This window comes from Nycticebus coucang, chromosome 6 (assembly GCF_027406575.1).
Source record: "Nycticebus coucang isolate mNycCou1 chromosome 6, mNycCou1.pri, whole genome shotgun sequence".
NCBI lineage: Eukaryota > Metazoa > Chordata > Mammalia > Primates > Lorisidae > Nycticebus > Nycticebus coucang.
The window spans coordinates 122,111,044-122,132,975 of NC_069785.1; the positions used below are offsets into that span (position 1 = coordinate 122,111,044).

At 52.3% G+C, this 21,932-nt stretch overlaps 1 protein-coding gene across 3 annotated transcripts in view; it reads right to left on the bottom strand.

Annotated features, from left to right (window-relative positions):
* Window positions 1-21,932, bottom strand: part of DSCAML1 (DS cell adhesion molecule like 1) — a 346,450-nt gene that overhangs the window by 57,966 nt on the left and 266,552 nt on the right. For all 3 annotated transcript variants that reach the window (XR_008380577.1, XR_008380576.1, XM_053593394.1), the window contains exons 9-11: window positions 12,853-13,131; window positions 12,357-12,476; window positions 11,379-11,555 (exon numbers count right to left, since the gene is read on the bottom strand). Coding sequence is in view for 1 of the 3 variants with exons in the window: in XM_053593394.1 (XP_053449369.1) it covers window positions 11,379-11,555; window positions 12,357-12,476; window positions 12,853-13,131 (576 nt within the window). In the remaining 2 variants the exon portion in view is untranslated. The remainder of the gene's footprint in view (window positions 1-11,378; window positions 11,556-12,356; window positions 12,477-12,852; window positions 13,132-21,932) is intronic.

Here is a 21,932-nt window from a genome sequence, read left to right on the forward strand (position 1 = left end):
CTGAGTTCCCGTACAAGCATTAAATCCCGTAATCCTCACAACAGCCCTATTTTTATGTCTACTTTACTCATGGGGAAATTGAGGCTGAGAGAGTCAGTCACTAGTAAGTGGCAGAATCGGGACCTGACCCAGAGCATCTGTGGTCTCATCCATGATGTGAATAAGAATGAAAATGTCAGAAAAGGACAGAGGCCAGCGAAGTAGGTGCTTGGGATGGAGTGCGAAGAGCAGAGCTTCTCTGGAGAGAAACACAACCTACTTTGGAGGAAAGAAGATTGGGAACCAGGGGTCCAAGGGCTTAGGCTAATTTGCTCTTCCAGACTAGCCTGGGTGGGTGGTCTAGGGGAAGAGGGTCTCAGGCCTGGCTGACATGAGAACCACCTGGGAAGCTTTTAAAAAACTATTATTGTGCAGACTCCACCTGCTCTGTGGCTTTGATTTAAAAGGTCTAGAGTGCGGCGTGGGCATCTGTATTATTCAGGAGCCACCGCCACCCCTAGCAGATTCTCACACATGGTCAGAGGGAAGGACCATAGTGCTGGATGATCCCTCTTCTATACTGACACTATAGATGCCCTCTGCGCCCTCCCTTGCCTCAGGCATGACACTCCAAAGCCAGCAGGATTGGAAGAAGGACAGCAAAGTTATGGTGCTCTTCACTACTCCCAAAGAAGAGGCTACTTTTTTTAAGGAAGTTCTTCTGAAAGTCTACCTGAAATCTTTCCAAGAATCTCATGGAGTTTTTCATTAAAAAGATGCTTTGGGCATACTAAAATGCTTTTCTGAATGTCCTCTTCTTTGTCCTCTGGGAGAGGTATTTCCAAAGAAACAGCTGGTGCTCCGAAGCCTCTGGAGGGCTGTGCAAACCCAGGGATCCTGCCCTGCTCAGAGGTTCCTATCTCCTTTTGGTTTTGAAAGGATTACAAGTGCCCATGGGAGGTGAGTGGACCCCTCCTTCCCCCACAAGGCTGATGTCTCTGCTCCTTGTTAACAAGCCCCTGACAAGAACTGCAGTCCTGTTTGTCCCTGTGAGATAAGCTACCAACAAAGGGGCATTGTTGGCACGTGGGGTGGGGGGGTTGGGCGGGACGGGTGGGAGAAGCTCTTTGCTTGGCCTCAGTGGCAGCATCTCCAGGCTTCCCCTGGGAAAGGCTGGGGGTGGGGTACCTTCTGGTGCCTGCTTTGTTTTTCTCTGTCTTAAAGAGTCAGTGCTGTGGCGTTGTTAATTTGATTGCACCCACTTCGGCTTCTTGTCTCCCCTGATTAGCCAAGCTCCACCTGAAGCATGAGATTAATTCAGATTGCATGGAAGCAATCAGCCTTGGCACTGAGAGATGGCAGGGAGGTGCCTGGGGAGCAGGGGGCCTGTGGGACCCTGGCTGTCCACTGCCCGGTGCACATGAGGAACAGAACCGGCAGGAAAGGTGTAGGTGGAGGGGGTTGGGGTGGGGGTCACGACTGCAGACCTGTTTCTGCTGCATGGCAGGCCCAGTCGAGACCCTCAACCTCACCAGGCCTTACTTTATCCAGCTTTAAAATGGGGCTAGGCACCTGCTCTTTTGGCTGCTGGCCAAGGAGTGCAAGCGAGGAAGAGGCACCTCCTCAAATGAAGGTGGGGACCTGGTTCTCCCCCTGCCTCCGGTCCTTTACTTTTCTGAGAATGTTGAAAAAATGATAGTGGTAATAATAGCTAACATTTACTGAGTGCTTATTATGTGCATCCACCACGGTTAATGCTTTACATGAATTATCTCATTAAACACCTTCCCAACAGCTCTAGGAGAGAGGGAGTATTTTGATCCTTGTTTTAGAGATGAGAAAAGTGACTCTGAACATTCAGAAACAGAAGCAGATGATGCCATTTATCTTTGATCACTTGGAAGGTACTTCCGGATCATGGCTGTGAAAATCCTACAGCTGAAAAGGGCCAGATGGTAAATGTTCTAGGTTTTGGGGGCCATAGGTCTTTGTTGCAACCATTCAGCTCTGCTGTTGTATCTCCAATGCAGCCACAGGCAACACAACATAAAGCACAAGTGTGGCTGGGTTCCAGTAACACAAGCCCTGCAGTTTTGTGCATTGGAGAGGTTGGACTTGCAGACTCTTTGTAGACAGGAGCAATTGTAGGATGCTGGAGGGGAGCATTTGGGCTTTCAGATGCTGGAAAGTATAGAGAATTGGTATCAGATCACTGGCCGGGCGTGGAGATTGTTGTGGATTGAATTATATCCCTCCAAAAGATCTGCCGAAGTCCTAACCCCAGGACCTGGGAACGTGACCTTATTTGGAAATAAGGTCTTTGAAGATCTCATTTACTTAAGATGAGGTAACACTGGAGCAGGGTGGGCCCCAGTCCAGTGTGACTGGCGTCCTTCAATGAGGAGAAGAGACACACACAGAGGGAAGAGGATGCAAAGCCACAAGAAGAGAAGGCCACGTGATGAAAGGGGCAGAGACAGGAGTGATGTGTCTGCCATCCAAGGAACACCAAGGACCCCTGGCAGCCACCAGAGGAGGCAAGGAGGCACCTTCCCTGGAGACTTTTGAGAGAGCGTGGCCCTGCTGACACTTTGCTCTCAGATTCTCAGAACAGGAAGAGAATAAAGCCCTATTGTTTCAAGCCAGTTTGTAGTACTCAGCCTTGGGAAACTAAATTAGAGGCATGTGACCAGAGGTTCTCAGTGCAGAGTGCCTAGGGAGGGTAGCCACAGCCTCTGCCCCATGGAGCTGGAGGGGACTTCATGTGGGCTTCTGACTCCCAGCCTGGAGGTTCCTCACTGGTGGTAGGCTGGCAGGTGCCGGAATGTGCAAAGACCACAGCCATCTTGCTCCCAATACAGCCTCGGCACCTGGTGCAGGCATAGGGACAGAGTGGGTACCAGCCATTTGCTGAGCGATGAATGAGCAGTCCCAGGGCTGCATGTGAGTAAACACAGGCAGGAGAAAATGTTGTTTTAGAATTGAATTTTGCCACATCTCAAGTCTCTCTAGACCTGGGAGGCCCAGGAGGCTGAGCAGGGAGGGGTGGAAGCTCAGGCTTCTGGGGGAGTGCCTGCAGCCCACTGGTGTCATTACTTTCTGGCTTAGGACAGGACACCTGCCAGTCACATGCGTCGTGAGTCATTTCAGCAGGATGGGAGCCTTCGGCTCCTCTCGCGTAGCATCCAGCTCTAGGGAGAATCCTGGCAGAGGGTCAGCCAGTGTCCAGCTGCCTCAGGACACACCCTGTCACCTCTGTTTTGACAGGGCCACAGTGAACATGCCTTCTCTCCACTCTCATCTACTCCACTTCTGTTGGTGGCACCATCCCAGCTCCGTTTGTCCAATTCATCAAGGCCTGGTATTGGTTCCTTCAAAACGACTGAGCCTTCCTATTTCTCTCCATTCCCTGTTCAAGATCCTACCCTGTTTCCCCGAAAATAAGACATCCTCCGAAAATAAGACCTACTTACAGGAAAGATAAGATGTCCCCTGAAAATAAGACCTAGCGCATCTTTGGGAGCACACCTTAAAATAAGACACTGTCTTATTTTCGGGGCAACAGGGTAGTATCACTCCCACCATACAGCAGAGGGGTATCTACTTTTTTTTTTAACTTCATGATCTTCCAGTAGGTAAAGATTTCCATTTTTTTTTTTTTTAATTGTTGGGGATTCATTGAGGGTACAAGAAACCAGGTTACACTGATTACATTTGTTAGGTAAAGTCCCTCTTACAATTGTGTCTTGCCCCCAAGAAGTGAGTCATACACTGAGACCCCACCCCTCTCCCTAAGCATTTTTTTTTCCTATGCCACACATTGGAAAAATAAAAGTTGTCTTGGGCCACACATGAAATATACAAACACTAGTGAAAGCTGGTTAGCAAAAAATATTCTCTGCCTACTTTTAGGGATATCCAGCACCACAGAGAAGCAAAAAAAGTCCTCATGAAATCACCCTGGGGGCCCAGAGACCAAGGGTTGGACACCCCTGAATTATTCTAGTACATCATGCCCAGACTTTGGGGCCACACTTCCCAACTGATCTGGCTGGCCCCCTTGCCCCAGCTACCACCCTCTGGTCAGGTGGGCTCCTCACTGCCTCCGTAGGCCTCCTGCCCCGGGTCTTTGCCCCTGCTGTCCCTTCAGCCTGAATGTTCCTTTCTTCCCTACCTGTTCTTTCAGGCTCAACTCCAGTCCATTCTAGGAAGCTCTGCCTGACCAAGTCTATGAACTTCGCGTTTTTCCTTCTCTAACCCAACATCACACTACTAGTGCCAAACATTTCAGCATGTGATCTTGCCCTGTTTCCTGGAGATTAGGTCCAGCTTCCTAACATGTCCGTAAATTCCTGGAGGGCAGGGACGGTGACTTAATCTTGCCTTTCTCTCTTTCAGACTTTGGCGTCCTGCTGGGGGCTACTCAGGAAGTACGCGTTTATTGCTGGCTGTTTCAACAATTTATTCTGGTCCTGTCATTCAGAAAGGCTTCGATCATAATTGGGGGAGCAGTTCTAGAATCCCCAGGGCAGGGTTTGGAGGCCCTTAGCTCTCTACCTGTCTGTATTTTCTTTTTTTTTTTTGGAAGAGTATAAATCTGTTGCCCTGGGTAGAGTGCTGTGGTGTCACAGCTCACAGCAACCTCAAACTCTTGGGCTTAAGCGATTCTTTTGCCTCAGCCTCACAAGTAGCTGGGAATACAGGAACCCGCCACAATCCCTGGCTATTTTATTTTTGCAGTTGTCATAGTTGTTTTTAGCTGGCCCAGGCCGGGTTCGAACCCACCAGCCTCGGTGTATGTGGCCGGTGCCCTACCCACTGAGCTACAGGCGCTGCTGGTGTCTGTATTTTCTTATCTTTTAAATGGAGCCACTCAGTAATAACCTTGACTCTTTACTCTCAGAATGTTTGCTGGCACCTAATTTTATTATTCATCTGGTCTGCCCTGAATGATACCACGGAGCCCAGATTCATCTAGAAACTCCCTGGTGTTATGGTTATAGGGACTGTAGGGGTGAAAGTGAAATGGTGGCGGTGGGCTTTGTGTCACCACTTTCTAAAGCCTCTAAGGAGATAAGGACCCTGGGGACAAGGACCTTTCAATAGGGAGTGGAGGTTGCAGGGGCAAGTTTGTTCCTCTTTGCCCTTCAACCAAACTTCCCTTGCTTGTGGGGAGCACTAGGTTGCTATGGTGATGAGAGGGCATGGGGCTAGGGCAGGGATTATTTTATTTTACCTTGAAAGCTTTGTACAAAGGTCCCCTTGGGGGCTAGGCTTGGGATGTAATGTGAATTGTTCTGATGATACTGTTGGCGTTGTGAGATTAGTAAGATCTCCCTCATTTTATCGGTTCAGACTCATCTTCCTCTTTTTTATAATCCCCTGAGGCTCCAAGGCTACAGCTTCTGAAAGGTAGGACCTGGGTCTGACAACATGGTACCCTTGAGTGACCATTGGTACAATAGATTGGACCCACTTTGGGGCTCTGTTCATGCCTTTAGGGGTGAGGGAAAGGGACAGGATTATGAACTCACTGATTAGGGGCACAGACTGAACCCCAGGAGGAGAGATGGCTGGGTTTGCCCACTGTGCAGCGGGGATCCCAGGGAAAGAAACAAGACTCTTCAATTCCCTAGTCAGGGCTCTCCTGCCCACTGTGTGAACTACTTGTTTTGACCTCCCTGGGCCCTGCGGAGGGTGGAGAGCTGGGGGCTGGCTCTGGCTGCAGACCTCCTGGCCAAAGTAGACTCAGGGTGGTGCTGAGCTGGGTGCCAGAGGTAGGAACTCCCACCCAGTGGGGGAAGGACCAACCTCAACCTCCAGGGAACTTCAGTCTGGTGAGGAACAGAACCTACCACCAGGGAACACACAGAAAATCTTGGGCCAGTTGTTTGAACTCCTGTGCCTCAGTTTATCCATGTGCTGAGAGGGGCCTTACAGGTATGCATGTGCACACCCCAGTCCACATACTCACATACCCATTAGACTTCAGCTAAATGCCCTACGAACAGCCCTCCCTCAGGTCTACGGGTCATGCTGGTGGCAGGGCCCATTCATGGAAGGACAGACGGCAGAGGAGGCCTTAGAAGGTTCTGGAAGCAGGCTTGGGGCATGAGGGAAGGGAATCCTCTGGGAACCTGAAGTGTGGTCTAGAAAGGGGTTTGAAGACTCTGGGCAGCCATTCCTTTTGGCCTTCGGACTCCTTGCCACGTGGGAGGGGGAGGTGCCCAGGTTATCTGTTCTGAAGGAGCTGCTACATCTGTCTGACAAGGAGGAGCTTCCTTTGAGCAAATTTGAAATTAGGACCATCCTGGGTCATGGGACACACAGTTATCCTTTCCAAAGTTTTGCATCCTGAACTCTGTTCCGGTGGCCAACCACAGCACGTGACCTGGGCTACAGGGGCCCAAGGGCTTCCTTTCCCCGGGCTTAGTCACCCCCATTCCCCTATCCCCGCTAGAGCTGACTTCATTCCCCTCCCCGAGACTCCCTGAGATGCTGCAGCTGGGTGTGTGTTGGCTGAGGGCACTTGGATCTCCCTTTAATTGGTCTGACATTTTGCTAAACAAATAAATCAAAACTCAAACCAAACAAAGAGCCCTTGTGGGTTTAATTGGCTGTGGGCTTTGCTGTGGCCCAATCACTGGAACCTTCACCAAGTGGAGGAGAGTTTGAGTGTAATAAGACCTGTCTTTAAGGTAACCTGAAGCTGCACAATGGGGTGGCTGAGTCCCGGGAGACACTGCCACTGACGGCAGCATCAAAACACAGCTGGCCTCCTCTGCCCCAGACTCTGCAACTTAGCTTCGTACCTGCCTCTCGATGAGGAATTCTCTTTGAAGCTGCTTTATTTTTCCCTCATATGTCAGTTGGAAGAGGAACTACCTCCTCTTCTTTTGGGTCATTATCTCTTAAAATATTTTAAAAGGGAGATAAAGGGCAGCTTAGTGGACATGGTATTTTCTTCTGTTAATTACATTTATTTTCAACCATGTTTTGGGAGGTGGTCAGGTGTCCTGAAAAGGCCATGCATACTGCTAGAATTCTAGCTTATCTGAGCTGGAAGGACGTGGGATCAGCGAGTGACTAGCTCAGGCCTCTTATTGTACAGATGGGGAAGCTGAGGCCAGAGAAGGGAAAGGACAGCATAGCCAGATTCATAATGAGTGAGTCACAGAGCCAGACTCATCCAGCCTGTGGACTCCTAGTGAGTGCTCTTTCAACTACTCCATGAATCCACAAGCCAAGTTCTTGTCTCAGTTGGGACTATTACTACACAATGACCTTGATCCAATCTCTAAAGTTCTCTGCGAAGGAGCTATTGCCTGCCACCCTCACAGGCAAGGTACAGCTTTGTAAACTGTAAAGTGCTATCATGAAGGTGGCAAGGCTAGGTTGCATGCTCAGGCACACATAAGCTTGGCCCACACCTAGACCCTGGGGTCAGGGAGAAGTAGAGGCCACTCAGGCTTGGATGGTTGCCAATAAGGATGTCTAAGGACTTGGGAAATCAGCTTCCCACTCTAACAAACCCTTAGCACTCTGGGCCCTGAGGAGGGTTCTGCACAGCAATTCTCCAAGAACCAGCTTGGGAATAGTGACCATCCCCTACCAGACTTTGGGCCTCTGGAATACTGATTTGGAGCCTGGTATCAAGTCAACTCTATATAGAAAGAAAACATTTAGCTTCCGCAGTCCAGAAGCGTCTCACATGTCACCCTCCCCTTTGCTTTCTGCTAGATACCCCAAGCTCCCACCTCACTGTAGCACATTCATGCACTTGCCTGCCTCCATGGCCTTGCTTGGGGTGATTCTTCATCCCTAGAAGGGCACTAATTTCACCCCTCCTGGTTCTTGTCAGAATCCTTTTCATCCTTCAAGCCCCCCACCTATGACTGCGAAGCGCTTTTGTGAAGCTCTTCTTGACACCCCCTTTTTTGCCTCCGGAGTTAAAATAGATGAATCCATCTCTGATTCTTTTTGTATTACCTTGTTTGTAGCTTTTTAAGGCACTTATCATTTTGTGTATAATAGTTGTTTTGGGTATCTGTCTATTTCCCCTTCAAGATTCTAAATTCCCTGAGAACAGTAACTCTGTCTTACTCATCACTAGGTTTTCAGCACCTAAAACTAATGACTGCCAATTACTGAATGTGTATTTTGTGCCAAGTATTATATTGATTGCTCTAAGTGCATGGTAAACCTTCCCAATGAGTAAAAGTATTATTCAGTAATTCCAAACTTGCAGAAGCGGACACTGGGGTTTACAGAGATTGTGGTCCTGCTTCCCACAGCTGTCGAGTGGCAGAGCTGGGATTTGAACCTGTGTCCATCTGGTTCTAAAGTCTGTGCTCATAGTCCCAGAGCTTTATTGACCATCAATGACCATCACTTAGTGAGTGAAGAGTTACCACAGGAAGCCATAGGAACCAATTGTGGACATGCTTCCTGGCAGGAGCCAACCACAGATGGCCAGTTTGACATTTGGATGTTTTATCTGCTGTTATGTTCCCTTTGATGTATTTATTTTCTTTCCTCTGCTCGGGTAAAGTGGAAGTTAGGTTCAGATTGCCTTCTGAGAGCTCATAGAAGTGCGAGGTCTGAAAAGTTAGATCTATATTGCGTCCTGCGTGTGTCAGGGCCCTGAGACAAGCCTTGAACTTGGCTTTGGAAGTGGTAGGCCTTTCTGTGGCCGGCTCTGCAATGGGGTGAGGAGGAGTGTAGGTGGTGTGGGTGTTTGAGATGCACTGAGGATGACTGGGGATGGTTTCCCTGGTGAGCCCACAGAGGACCCTTGTACCCAGGTCCTGAAGGTTTCACCTACTTGTGCCCTTTAAGAATAACTCAGAATGGGAGGCATGGGAGAATTGCTGTAAGGTGGAGGGGGGTGTAGGAGGAAAAGGACAAAGCAGCAGCGGGAGAGCATGTGTTGGCGGGTAGCTGAGGATGACATGAAACAGTGTGCCTGTCTGGAAGAAGCAGGAGGCAGAATGGACGTTCCAAGGAAGGTCAGGTGTGCCAATGCCCCACCCCAGTGCCTGCTCCTGCCCCTCCACAGTGTCCCATTATCACAGGGGCATCTTCCGACAGCCAGATGCAGCACAGAATTCCATAGCCTACTGCATAAAGGTAGTCAGGACCTCCAGCCCCAGACAGGCCCTGGCTGTGCCAGCCCTCGGCACCCACTCTTGGGCTCAGATGTCCCTGGCCCTGCACTGGCCTCCAGGATGGCTGGGGCAGGTTACTGGGAAAGGTTTGGCTGGAGGGGGAGGGCATCTGTGACAGAGGGAGAGAAAGCAGCCCTCGGAGAAGTGTGGGGGCTGTGGGGAGCGCTGAGAGACTGTGATGGGGAAGGATGGCAAGTGGGAAATGTGACCCGGAGGCTCTGTGAGACGCAGTGGCTCTGTGAGACCCAGCGGGTAAGAAGGGAGTGTTGTAGTTTTCACCAGGAGAGAAGCAAAGAACAAGGACAAGGCTAAACTGAGAACAAGGGGAGAAAAGAGGCAGGGACCAAGTCCAGTTCTGCCCGGGGGTGATTAGTGTGGAAAGAGACGTGGTCAGAGGAGGCCCAGTGGTTAATACCAGTGTGTGAGTGCCTGGGTGTGTGTAAGATTTTGTGTTGTGTGTGTTCATCGGGAAGCCCTGCGTTTATGGACCAGGCTCCAGTGGCGTCCCTAAGAGTATTGCAACAGCTGCCACGGTTGTGAAGTGAGAACAGCAGAGGAAAACTCAGACCCCTGGGGAGGAGAGGAAGAGACTTGTCCAGGAACAGCCCGAGGCATAGTCACCTCACGCATAGTCAGCCTCCTGACCACTGAGTCCTCCACCACCCATGTCCCCTCATCTCCATGGAGAAACCACCTGCCACAGAGCTGGCAGCCCCAACCTCTTAATTTAAAGAAAAAAGCGAAGACAAAAAAACCATCTGAGAAGAGTTTGGGCTCCTCTCTTGTGCTGACAGTGATGAGGATCAGATTCCAAGGACAGGTCCAGAGATGCCTACTCTTCTCCTGCCTCACGCAGCCTGAATTAGCAAAGTTCTCCCAGGCTGAGGGATGTAGATTGATTGCCTGGTTTTATTAAGGACAAAGTGCTTTTTGATAGTGTGAGGGAAGCGGCTCCCCAGGGCGGGGATTCCGGCTCGGAGCTCCCTGACATCGATCGCTGGGGCTTCCCTGGCTTGTGCTGAGCTGAACACGGGCTTTGGCAAGAGATAAAGAAGCTATGATTCTTAAAGAAGGAACTCCTGGGAGAGGCTGGGCAGACCACACACAGGGCATTGCTGTCAGCGGCCTTTCCTGTGAGCCCTGGAGGGACTGCCCTTAGGAATAACAAAAGCTCTGGCTAAATCTTTGTGGGCTGGTTACCATACTGGTTGTTTTGCATGTATTATCTGACTCTTGACACAAAATGTAGCAGGTAAGGAACTGTTATGACCCTCGTTTTATGGATCAGGACAATGAAGTATCGTGAAGCCAAGTACACTTATTAAGGTTGCACAGTAATTAAGTCACAGCCCCTAGATTCACACTTGGCAAGGTCAGATGCTAGAACACAGGGTCTTACCACTGCCCTCCATGGCCTGAGGTCTGTGTCCTGACACAGGGCCAGATAGAGACTGTTCTGACACGATTCCCAGGGACCTGTCATACATACCCCTACAGTGTAAAGGGATATGGGTGCATCTGTGTGTGACTTAGCAGACCTCTGGGAGGGCAAATAAGCTGTGTGCTTCCAAGGCCACTGAGGCTGGCTCTGGATCTGGGGATTTAGAGGTCATGGACAGAGCACCATGTTACAATGAGTTGTACTGATCCTTTGCTTTGCCGAAGCATCTTCCTCTTTCTATTATCAGTTCTTGCATTATTCCCAACAACTTTGTGAGCTGGGTGGGCTGGGAAGGGCCCTCTAGCACAGGTGAGAGTACTGGAGCACAGAGAGGTGAAGTAACTTGCCCAGGGTCACACAGCTCATCAAGTAGATTGAGAATCGGAACCCAGGTTTTCTGCCCATGGACCTTTCTCCTACATTGTGCATCTGCTTTTTCCTTTGTGTTGTACACATACACAAACAGGTGTATATTATTTAGAAAAAATAAGTTGATATGAGCATTCAGATCGACTTGCCCACCTGCAGATCAAGGTACATGTGACATCACGTGATACTTTGCTAGAGCGAATCACTCAGGACAGGAGTGGGGTGAGCCGGGACCTTTCATGGCGAGGCCCTTGTTTTGGATGAGATTGCTTTCAAATGCCCCATCGGAGGGTCCCAAGCCTGCCTCTGACTAGAAATCCTTCCTGCCTCCCCTTCACAGAGGGAAGGACAGAAACCAAAGGGGCAGGCAGCAGTGTGCAGGGCAGGCCTGAGCTGCGGTCGGGGTGCTGGGGAGGACTCACTCTTGACAGTGAGCAGCATGGACTTGCTGATGTCGGTGCCCACGCCGTTGCTGGCCTGGCAGAGGTAGTAGCCGATGTCCTCTTCTAGGACGTGGCGGATCAGCAGCGAGCTGTTGGGCAGGATCTGGATGCGGCCGGTGAGGGGCACGGGGTGGTACTGCTGGGGGTTCCCGCTCCCTGGAAGGAGGAGGCACTTAGGGGGCAGGGTCCGGGTCAGGGAGTGAGCTGGAGTGCTTTGGGGATGGCCCTGATACCTTTCTCTTGCTGATCTAGGCCATGTTGTAGGAAAGCTGCACCGCCCCCAAAGTGCTAGAGCCCACATAGCTCCCACTGGGCCACAGGAAAGACCCTCACAGAGGTTGGGCCCCACTCCAGCTCTGAGGCAAAGGGATGGGGTTGGAGGCCTCTGCTCAATGCCCACTTTGGCAATGAGCTTCTTTGGGGTGAATTTGGAAAGGAAGAAAGAGTTGTCTTTGGGAAGAAGATTGAGCCTTTAAGTGGCAGTTGCCTCGTCTTAGGCAGCCAGGCCTGGGAAAGAGGCCAGCATCCTTCAGGGGGCCTTGTGACACCCCCCCCATTCTCCAAACATCAGCCACAAACGTGGTCTAAGATATGGGATTAACTCAGAAAGCAAATATGTCCTTGGGATGTTACAAGGACTAAGGTCCTGGAATAGATCGCCTGGGGAGAAGCAGGGGTCTTTGGGGGCTCTGGAAGTCCGGGGTGGGATGGATGGGGAAAACAGATGCACACTGAGTTCTGGGGCTGGGGAAGGCCAGGTCTATGGGAGAAAAGAGGAAATGTGGAGCTGGCATGATGGCTGTCCGTGGTTGACAGACCCCTGGTGGTGCTGAGGGTGACAGACAGGAAGCTAGGACTGCCACTCAGGGCTAGAAGCTGCCATGTAGGGAACAGTCTCAAATCCCATCAGAGCATCCTCCCTCCCACCCTCGGAGAGCTGGCTGGGCCAGGGCTTACCCTTGGCATGCTTCCACATGACCTTGGGTGGGGGGTAGCCATCCACCGAGCAGTTGAGCACACCAGCTTTGCCGTAGATGCCGTCCTGGTTGTTGGGCTGCACCACAAATCGAGGGGGCACTGTAGAAAGAGGAAAGGTGGGAGAAGTGCATCGTCTCTGCCTCTGATAGGTCTCCTAGGGCACCTCCAGTCAAGGGCAGTCCTGCCCGTGACATTATAAATTTGGGGGAGGCAGCTTCTGAAACCTAAAATGCAGATAACTTGCTGAGTTGGGTGTTTTGAATTCCAATCCTGCCTTTGCCAGCAACTAACTAAGCCAAGTGTCTCTCCTACTCAGGGCCTCAGTTTCCTCCCCTGGAAAAGAAGAGGTTTGAACCTCTTGATCTTGAAGGGCTGGGCTGGAGCCAACCTTCCATGAGCCTGTGATTCAAACTAGAAAGCAGCAGCAGACAGAGCTTGTCCCTCCCTCCCCGGAGGCTGGCCTGGGCCTGCTCACCACGCACGATCAGCTGGCGTTCCCTGCTCACGGTGGCCGCTGCGTTGCTGGCGATACACGTGTAGTTGCCATTGTGCTTGAGGGAGACGCTAGAGATCTGCAGGGAGCTCATGAATTCCTTGCTCTCGATGGTTACGCCCGAGCCTGAGATGATCACCTGGCCGTCCTTCCTCCAGGTGATGCGGATGGGCATGTCCCCCGAGGAAACCACGCAGGGGATGTAGAGCAGCTGGCCAATGGAGGCAGGTGGGAACTCAAAGGGCTGGATCAGAGGGGGCACTGGGAAGGCAAGAGGGTGCTGCCATCAGGCCCCCACGTTTTGTGCCCAGCCTGGCCAGCCGTGCCACCCCACTGGCCCCACCTGGTGGCTGTGCCTTGTTCTCCAGTAGCATAGAATCTCCCTGGCACCTGGTGCCCTGCCATGGTTCCTGGCTCCTGTCCCTCTGTCCACCCAGGCCTAGGCCCACTGTCTCTGTTCAGGCCCTTCCCTGACCTGTGTCAACTCTGCCATTTAGATTTGCCCTGGGATTTGCCTCACATGCTTCTGAACACCTGTCTGCCTACTGACCCTCTGCTCAGCTCTCCCTCCGACTTCTCTGCTACCCTCAGTACCCCATGCCCACTTTCTCACCCTCGAGACACATCTTATGGCTCTCTGGGGGCCTGGCATGCCTACAACCAGGGTGCTATGCTCTGGTCTCCTCTGGCAGAGGGTGACAGGTCACCCACACCGCCTCTCTCCCTTGCCATCAGGTATGAGGACAGGTGAGTGGAAGCTCACATCATTGCTTCCGTTGCTTTCTACACATGATCTCACTGAATCCTCCCACTGGCAATGCCTCCATTTTCCAGATGAGAAAACAAAGTTTCAGAGTCGAGAAGTAATTGCCCTAGGTTGCCCTGCTCAGAAGAGGTGACAGTAGGATTTTATTTTATTTATTTATTTTTTTGAGGCAGAATCTCACTTTGTTGCCCTCAGTAGAATAACGTGGTGTCACAGCTCACAGCGACCTCAAATTCTTGGGCTTAAAGGATTCTCTTGCCTCAGCCACCCAAGTAGCTGGGACTACAGGCATCTGCTACAATGCCCGGCTATTTTTTTGTTGCAGTTGTCATTGTTGTTTAGCTGGCCTGGGCTGGGTTCGAATCCGCCAGCCTGAGTGTATGTGGCTGGTGCCCTACCCACTGAACAACAGGCGCTGCCTGACAGTAGCATTTTAAACCGGAGCTGTCTGCTCTCTGAGTCTGAACTCTCTGCACTAAGCTGGTTGGTTGACTCTCTGAGAAAGCCCCAAATATGCCCAGACCAGAGACCCTTGTGTCTTGTCAGTGAGCTCCCTTGGGTGGCAGGAAAGAGCAGAGAGGGAGCCCTGACCTGTCAGCGGGTCAGCAACCAGGGTGAAGTGTGCAAAGTGCCATCCACACAGCCTCCCTCTCCCCAGAGAGGCAGCTCTTCCCTCCCACCTCCACTGCCTACATCTCAGCCCCTGGGGGGCCTGTCTGCAGCAGGAGTCGCTGTGAGATGGATCCTCCTTTCTCAGTCTGGCTAGAGCATCAGCCATTATCTTTATGATAACTCAATTAGGCTGCAGCGACATCGCAAGTGGGGGGAGAGGAGAGTGAAGGAGACAGACAATTAGCTTAACAAGGATGAGCACCCAGTAGATGAGATCTCCTTTCTGCAGTCGAATAATTAAATTACAAGGCTCTGGCCTTCTCCCTGCACCAGCCCTACCCTACTGGCAAGCCTACTACTCTCTACTCCAGGCCACCCAGAGCAGTCATGGGGGGGATGGACCCCGAGGGGCAAGGGTGGGTGGCAGCATCAGATGCAGGCCTGAGGCCCTGCCTGTACCCCAAGGATGTTCAGAGCTCTGATGGAGCTGCCCATGGGGAGCAGCCAGGTGTGGACATAGAAAAACCCTTGGCAGCCCTTTGGGTCTCTGGGAGGGCTGTTGAATGTGAGCTCTAGTTCTGGGGAAGTGACATTTAGAAGGGCCTCCATGACCCTCAGCAGGGCCCTCAACTGACTGTTCCAGTGTCATCTGCAACCTCCCCCTTCACTCCAGCCTGGGGACCTGTCAGCTTGCCATGAACGCCCACAGCCCCTTAGCACTGCACAGCTGGGCATTCATCCTTCTCGTTTCCGACCACGTGTGTTCCACACTCACTGGCTGGCTTTGACCCATCTTATTCCAGATCCACCTGGGTCCTAACTCTCAGCCAGCTTTTCTGGGGCTCTGATCATTGTTTGAATCTCTTCATCCTGGTCTCTGGCTACCTCTTTTCCCTGGGATAGGAATTTGCCTCCAGAGTCCTAAGGGGTTTGCTGGGTCTCGGACATCTTCACATAGATTTCTCTGGAACCTTGACTCTAGCAACAGTTCAACACCCATTACTGAGGCATCCCAGAGCCTCCCCTTGTTGAGTGTCTGCTGGCCCCCCTTCAGGTCTCTATTTCTTTTTGTGCCTAGGTAAGATCTAGGTCTTTGGGTCTCCCTGATGGAATTGTTGCAGAGACTCGGACGTGCCACGCAGTGTTTCCTTAGGCCAAGAAGTACAAGTTCTGGCCCTGTCCTCCTTCCTATAAAAGCCCAAAGGTAGGGGTGAGGGGCTCCTGGAAACTCCCCCCATACCTCAGACCCTGCTCAAATGCCATCTCTTCTGTGACACCCATCTTCCTCCTGCACAGCCCTGGAGCCCTTGGTCCATGTCTTGATTACAGCACGGGTCATGGCAGGGAGGTAACTTGGGGGACTTAGAATTTACCCAGCAAATTGTACGTGCCCACTAAGGGCTCATTGTGTGAGTAAATGAACAAACATATAGGTGGATATTATTTGCTTGGATAACATAAGACATTCACTTGTGAGGTGAGCAAGAGGTGGCATGAGCCAGCCAGAATAAGGGGGTGTCCTGTGCTGCTCGTTAAGATGCTACATTGATGCCATGGGATTCTGGAAGTCACAGCTTCTCCCTTTGCCCTTCCTAGGCCAGGGCTCTTGCTCTCCTGGCACCAAACCAGCTGCTGTGATTTAAGAGCCCCGTGGACACTTGAACATGAGAGTGGCAGCAGTGACGAGGGGCTGGAGAGTAGAACAGGTGGTGTAGAAAGGAGGTGGGAGGAGAAGACAGAAGGGCTCCGTGCCTGGGGAGGACATTTCCACCGAGGACACAGCAGTGGATAGAGACAGGGTGAAATCAGGCAGGCAGATTGCATTCAGGCAAGGGGAAGACAGCCTTTCTCAGTAAGAAGGGATTTAGATAATGGAACAAGTTACTAAGGCAGGTTAATTCATTAATTAACTAATTCATCTAATATTTATGAAACGCCTGCTCTGTGAAGGCATTACGCTCTGTGTGGGCTGGGGAAACACGCTTACACTAGGGCAGAGCCTCTGGGAGCTTGTCATTACTAGGGAAGGTAAGATACTCCCACTTCGAAGATTACCGCACAACACCCCCCGGATACGCAGAGGCTGAACTCAGAGGGGGACATCACGCCCATGGGTGGCTGCAGCTTCATGGACGAGGTGACATTTGAACTGAGAATTAAAGAACATGCATGCTTTCAAAAATTATGTGGGGTGGAGGAGAGGAAAAACGACCCTTCCGGAGGTGAGCTTTCTGACCAGGAGCGCTCATGAATCCAGGCCATGGGCCTCCTGCCCTTGAGTCCAGGCATGACCTCAGCAGACAGCCTGGATGGGGGGGACATGAATGTCCCCACAACCTGGGGATTTCTCTCTGGAAGCCTTGCTCTGGCAAGTCATCTTTAGCCAAGTACTACAATGGTGAAGAGGCCAGAGGGGCTGAGAAGACACAGGGGTTTGGGGGCAGTCCTTGCCATGTCTGGCCACTGTAAAGCCTTTATGGCCACTTGTTTGGGAGTGTTGCACAGGGAAGGTGTGCCGACCACCATCTCAGACCATAAATGCTTACGGTATTTCTCGTCATCCCTCTTTGAGACAGAGCCTTTTATTTATTGCACCTGCTAGCAGAGTGTGCGCTGTGGGAAGCTGGAGATTCTCTGCCCACACAGCTTGGAGGTGGGGAAAGAGCCGTGCCTAGGGCCCAAGGCACCTAGTTCCAGACTCTGCTACCCACTCAGATGACCATAGGCAAGGCTGCCCTCTCCCCACCACCCTGTCTCTGCTTTTGAACCTCAGTTTCCTCATCTGCAAAATGGAGGGGTGGGGTCAACTAATATCTAAAGCTTAACACTGATTTTCCAGTTCCAATACATCCCATATTTTAGGAGTAATAATTGCTTATTTCAGTTTTGCACGCAGCCCTGTCTTCTCAGGAAACCCTTGCCGGACCACTTTATTTAAAATTGATAATCCCTTCCCCATCCACTCCCCAGCACTCCCAGCCCTGCTCCTATTGGACATGAGTTATCTTTGAGGTCTTTGCTGTTTGATCAGTTTCCTAATTAAAATGTAAACTCCATGATGGCAGGGATTTTTGTCTTTTTTGAGCATAGCTGTATTCACAAAACCTAAAATAGTTCCTGGAACACAGTGAACGCACAGTAAATGTCACTGCATGAATAAGCGGGTGCGACGAAGCGTCATCATCAGCGCCTTCATTACCACCACCATCACCACGAGCCTGTCTGTCCCACAGGAGGTGGCTTATGCCTGTGTTCCTGGCACCTTGGGTGAGGAAATAGGGTTGTTGGCAGCAGCGTCCTTCGGGGCCTCTCCCCGCAAGTACAATTAGGGTGTCTCCTCCCATAGAGTCTGTTGTGCCCCCTGCCTGTGGACTCCAGTATGGTTTCTTCCAAACCTCTGCCTCTGCCAATAGCAGGCGTTTGGCCGGGTGGCTGGCCCTCTCTTAAGCTCTACAATTGTAGAAAGCCCCAACCCGTTCATTAGGGTGGGAGAGGGCCTCTGCCACGGGTGACCAGGCATATGGCAGGGACTGGTGTGAGCAGGCTGAGGCTCAGCATTGAGCAGCTAGCAAGTCTGGGAGGGGGTTTGGGCATTCGGGAGAGGGTGTCCGTGTGCAGGTGGGTGTGTGCTCTCTTCCACTCATTCTCCAGGGGGCCTGGCACCATCTCCTGGTCCCAGCCCTGCCCAGCATGGGCAGAAAGCACCTCATGCCCTCGTTTTGGCTCCAGAGACCCTTGGAGGCTCAGATAGAGGGATGGAAGACGTTCCTTCACTGAGCCAATGCCGAGGGGCCCAGTTGCAGCTGCCTTCCTAGTTAATTAAACATCCAGCCTGCGTGCCCAGAGATGCTTACACGCTATGCTATTTTTCAGCTACAGGGGGCCCTCAAGTCACTAAATCTAGGTTGGATCTGTGTCCCCTTCTCTTAGCATCCTGCCAAGGATCTCTCTGGATGCCCAGAGACAGGCACCTGCCTCTCCTGTAGCCTGGCTCCCCCATGCCAGCGTTACATGTGCCAAAGCTTGGGCGGCCCTCAAAGCGCCCCCCACCCTCTGTGCCCTCTGCGGCTCCCACCGTGCCGGGCCACAGCAGGCTCACTTGGGCAATATTTCATAGTGTCCCACCTGCAGCCACTTTCTGTGGCTTGGGAATGTCACCAGAGGCACCACCAGATGAGAGAATTGCATGTGTAACTGCTAGCACGCAGGCATGCACGTGTGTTCTCAAGTGTGAACAGGCTAATGTGCTCACCTGCTGCACGTGCACGGATATGAGCACCCATGTGCACATGCGTGTGTCCTCACACACAGGTCTCTGCACATGCGTGCCCACGCTGGGTGTTCTGCTCTTCTCAGCTCAGTGTTTGAAAAATTCATTTGAAGAGAGGCAGTCCCCCAAAAATGGAGTGAGCAGTGGTTCTTTCAGCTCCTGGCACAGCATGGGCTCTGCCCCGCCCTGCCCACCAACCCTTGGCCCCACAGAAAGCTGGGGGCGTTGGGGGGACTTCCAAGTTCATCTCAAGCTTGTAGTGCCTTGTCCCACCCCCACCTCACCTTGCCTTATTCTTCTTTCTAGCGCTCTGCTCTGATCCTTAGGAGGGGTGCACTTTCCACCCAGGCAGTAGCACTGGGGTCTGGAGAGCCGCCCCGGGCCCATCCATTCCTCCCTGCACCCCAGTCAGGCGCCATGCCATGCCCAGGGGCACCTCCTCCCTCCCCTCCTTGGGTAGTAGTTCTTGGAACAGCACATCAGCTAATCAAGCAGCGTGATCATAATCAGCTCTGATGGGTTCTTCTGCAAAAGTGCATTCTAATGAGGTGGGGAGAGGGAGCGGGGGAAAGAATGGGGATGAGGGGCCGGAGCTTTTGGAGTGGTGGGGGCACAGGGGCCCAGAGCTCCTCACATCACGCTGCTGCTTGTCTAGAGAGAAAACAGGCGATGGCTCCCCTTCTAGGGCTGGTTTCTGGGGTTTTTCAGATCCTGAGGGTAGGGAAGAGGGAAGGCATTCATGCGAGCCTGTGTACTACACACACACACAAACACACACCCCTGCTTTGTGAATGCCCAGCTTGTGCTGAATGCTGAGGGTTCACATGTGGCAAGTGCATCAGCCCTGCCCTCCAGGATCTGACATGCACACACACACACACACACACACACACCCTCCCTCTCCTTGGGCTGTGGAGACACCGTCCTCGCTCAGCACCATCGCAACAGGCCCAGGGAGTCGCTGAGACGGAATGCATCAGATTCAATTCATTAGGACTGATCTCTCCCTGAATGGAGCTGAATAATTGATGAGCAGAGCAGCTTTCAGGATGCTCCGACTACTCCCAGGCCTGCTGGAGCCCTGTTATTATTATTATTATTTTTAAGACAACAAACCCAGCCAAATGCTTGCCAGCGAGGGTGGGTGAAGGGAGTAAAGCAAAGGTTAGATGTTTTAATACGTGATGTTTACAGTGTGAACTCTCGGTCCACTGCTTGCTGTGGAAATGGAGACAGGCGGCCTCGTGATGGCGGGTGGGGGAGGCAGGCTGTGCTGTGTGCCACTGCCACCAGGCAGGGTTGCTCCAGCTGCCAGGGGTGGGGATATGGCCTGGTGGCTGTGAGGTTCCTACTGGCCCAGCAGGGCCATAGGGCTGGGCAGAGGCATTAGCCTGAAGATGTGGCCAGGATGACCCTCAGCCTGGCGGGGATGAAGAAGCAAGGCAGCTGGGAGGCAGGGCCAGGAGGCTCTGAGATGGCCACAGAGGCCCCACTTATCTGGGCTCACAGCAAGGGTTCCTGGTAAGTCAGTCCCACCCAGCCTAAGGTCTCAGCTTCAGGTCAAAGCACACGCTGTCTGGCACTACGGCAGTGCTGGGAACTCAGGATGCAGGTGGCCCAGCCTCTGAGCACTAATGACAGGGGCAGTGGGGAGGAATTCTGAGCGGCCTCACCACTACTGCTCAGTTCTTCCAGCTGTTCACCAGGCCACCCCCCCGCATGGCCTGCCATCATTCCAGGTGGGCAGGGCCCAAACCAGATGCAGCCTCTGTCCCCCAAACTCTTCCTCCTCCCAGACCTCCCTCTTCTTGCTCTATTTTGCTTCCATTGTGGCCGGGACCCCTTTTCCATCCTCCTGTGGGCCCCTGGTTAGCTTTCCTCTCCTGGTTCATGTTGTTCCTCCCTCTCTGACCTTATGGATATTAGGCGTAGGGGTTGCCCCAGTTTCCTCTCCCACTGCTGGGGTGACACAGATGCCCAGGAGAGGGAAGCCCCCAGGGGATAGGGGTTCTCAGATTTTCCAAGGTCTCTGCCTCTCCCTCTCTCACCCACGTAGTCCTGCAATCCTTACTTCTCTTTTTTTTTTTTGAGATAGTCTTCATTTGTTGGCCCCCAGTAGAGTCCCGTGATGTCACAGCTCACAGCAACCTTAAACTCTTGGGCTTAAGCGATTCTCTTGTCTTAGCCTCCCAAGTAGCTACAGGTGCCTGTCACAATGCCTGGCTAAGCAATCTCTATTTCTGTATCCCTGGGGTGGTGCATGGAGCCAACATTCCTCTCCATCCTCCCCTTCCCCAAGCTCTGGGCCAGTCTGCGTTAGAGCTCAGATCTGCGGTGATTCAGACCCAGGAAAAATTCTGACACTAGGTGCCAATTTACTTAACTTTTCTATGCTTCAGATTTCTGCCCTGGAAAGTGGGGATGAAACAGTACCTGTCTTAGGTAAGTGGGCAGCTGTGGGGTTAAATGAAACACACATGTAGGGCATGGAGCACAGAGACTGGGGGTGCAGTGGTTCTCCCAATGCTGTCTGCCAGGCTGTTACAGTGACTACAGCCTGGTGCTGGAGCCCTGGGCTGGGGTCTCCATGCTTTTGGAGCTCAGGCTGCAGAGAACAGCTCCTCCACTTATCTTCTTAATACTTGAACCCCCCCCACTCAACCCCATTCTGTTCTCCAAAAAGAGACATCAGCCCCTTACTCGTCACAGCCATGGCTGACTCACCATGGCATGGTGACCCCTGCCCCTCTGTCTGGTTCTCACTGACCTCTCCTTAGTCAGGCCCAGCAGGGCCCACTTCTCCATCCTGTCCCAGAGCAGCCAGACCACCCTCCTCTCACACACTGTCCAGACAATCTTCAGCCCTGTCACTCCCAAAGCATGTATTGGGGGCTTCACACACCTGCACAGTCCCAGAATCAAGGGACATTCCCACAAGAGGACATTGTGACCGACTCACACAGTAATGTATGGGCTTATTTATGTTCATTCATTCATTTGATCCACAGACTCAGTGATGGCTGTCCGGTCCCAGGCAGGACACACAGACCTCACCCAGGCGACTGGCAAGGGCCCAGAAAGGAGGAGGCTTTTGGGCACCAGGCAGAGCACTCTAGGCCTCAAGCAGTGCTAGCAGGTGGAAGGACTTCCCCAGTCTGTAACAACAGCCAGGGTGGAGTCAGGGCACCCAGAGTGGGCTCCCTCCAGCCTGGCCTCCTGCTGCTGATCTCTGGGGCTCTGCTGAGTTTCCAGCCGTTCTACCCTGGTATTGGGGGCTGAGTGCAGCCCACCGTCTCTGAGCTGGCCTCTTGGCAGGTCACTTTCTCTCACTCAGGATTGCCCACTGCTGCCTGGGCAGCTGACTGGAGAGGGACAGGGCAGGCAGGGTGAGCAGCGGCTCTGGTTGGGGAGGGA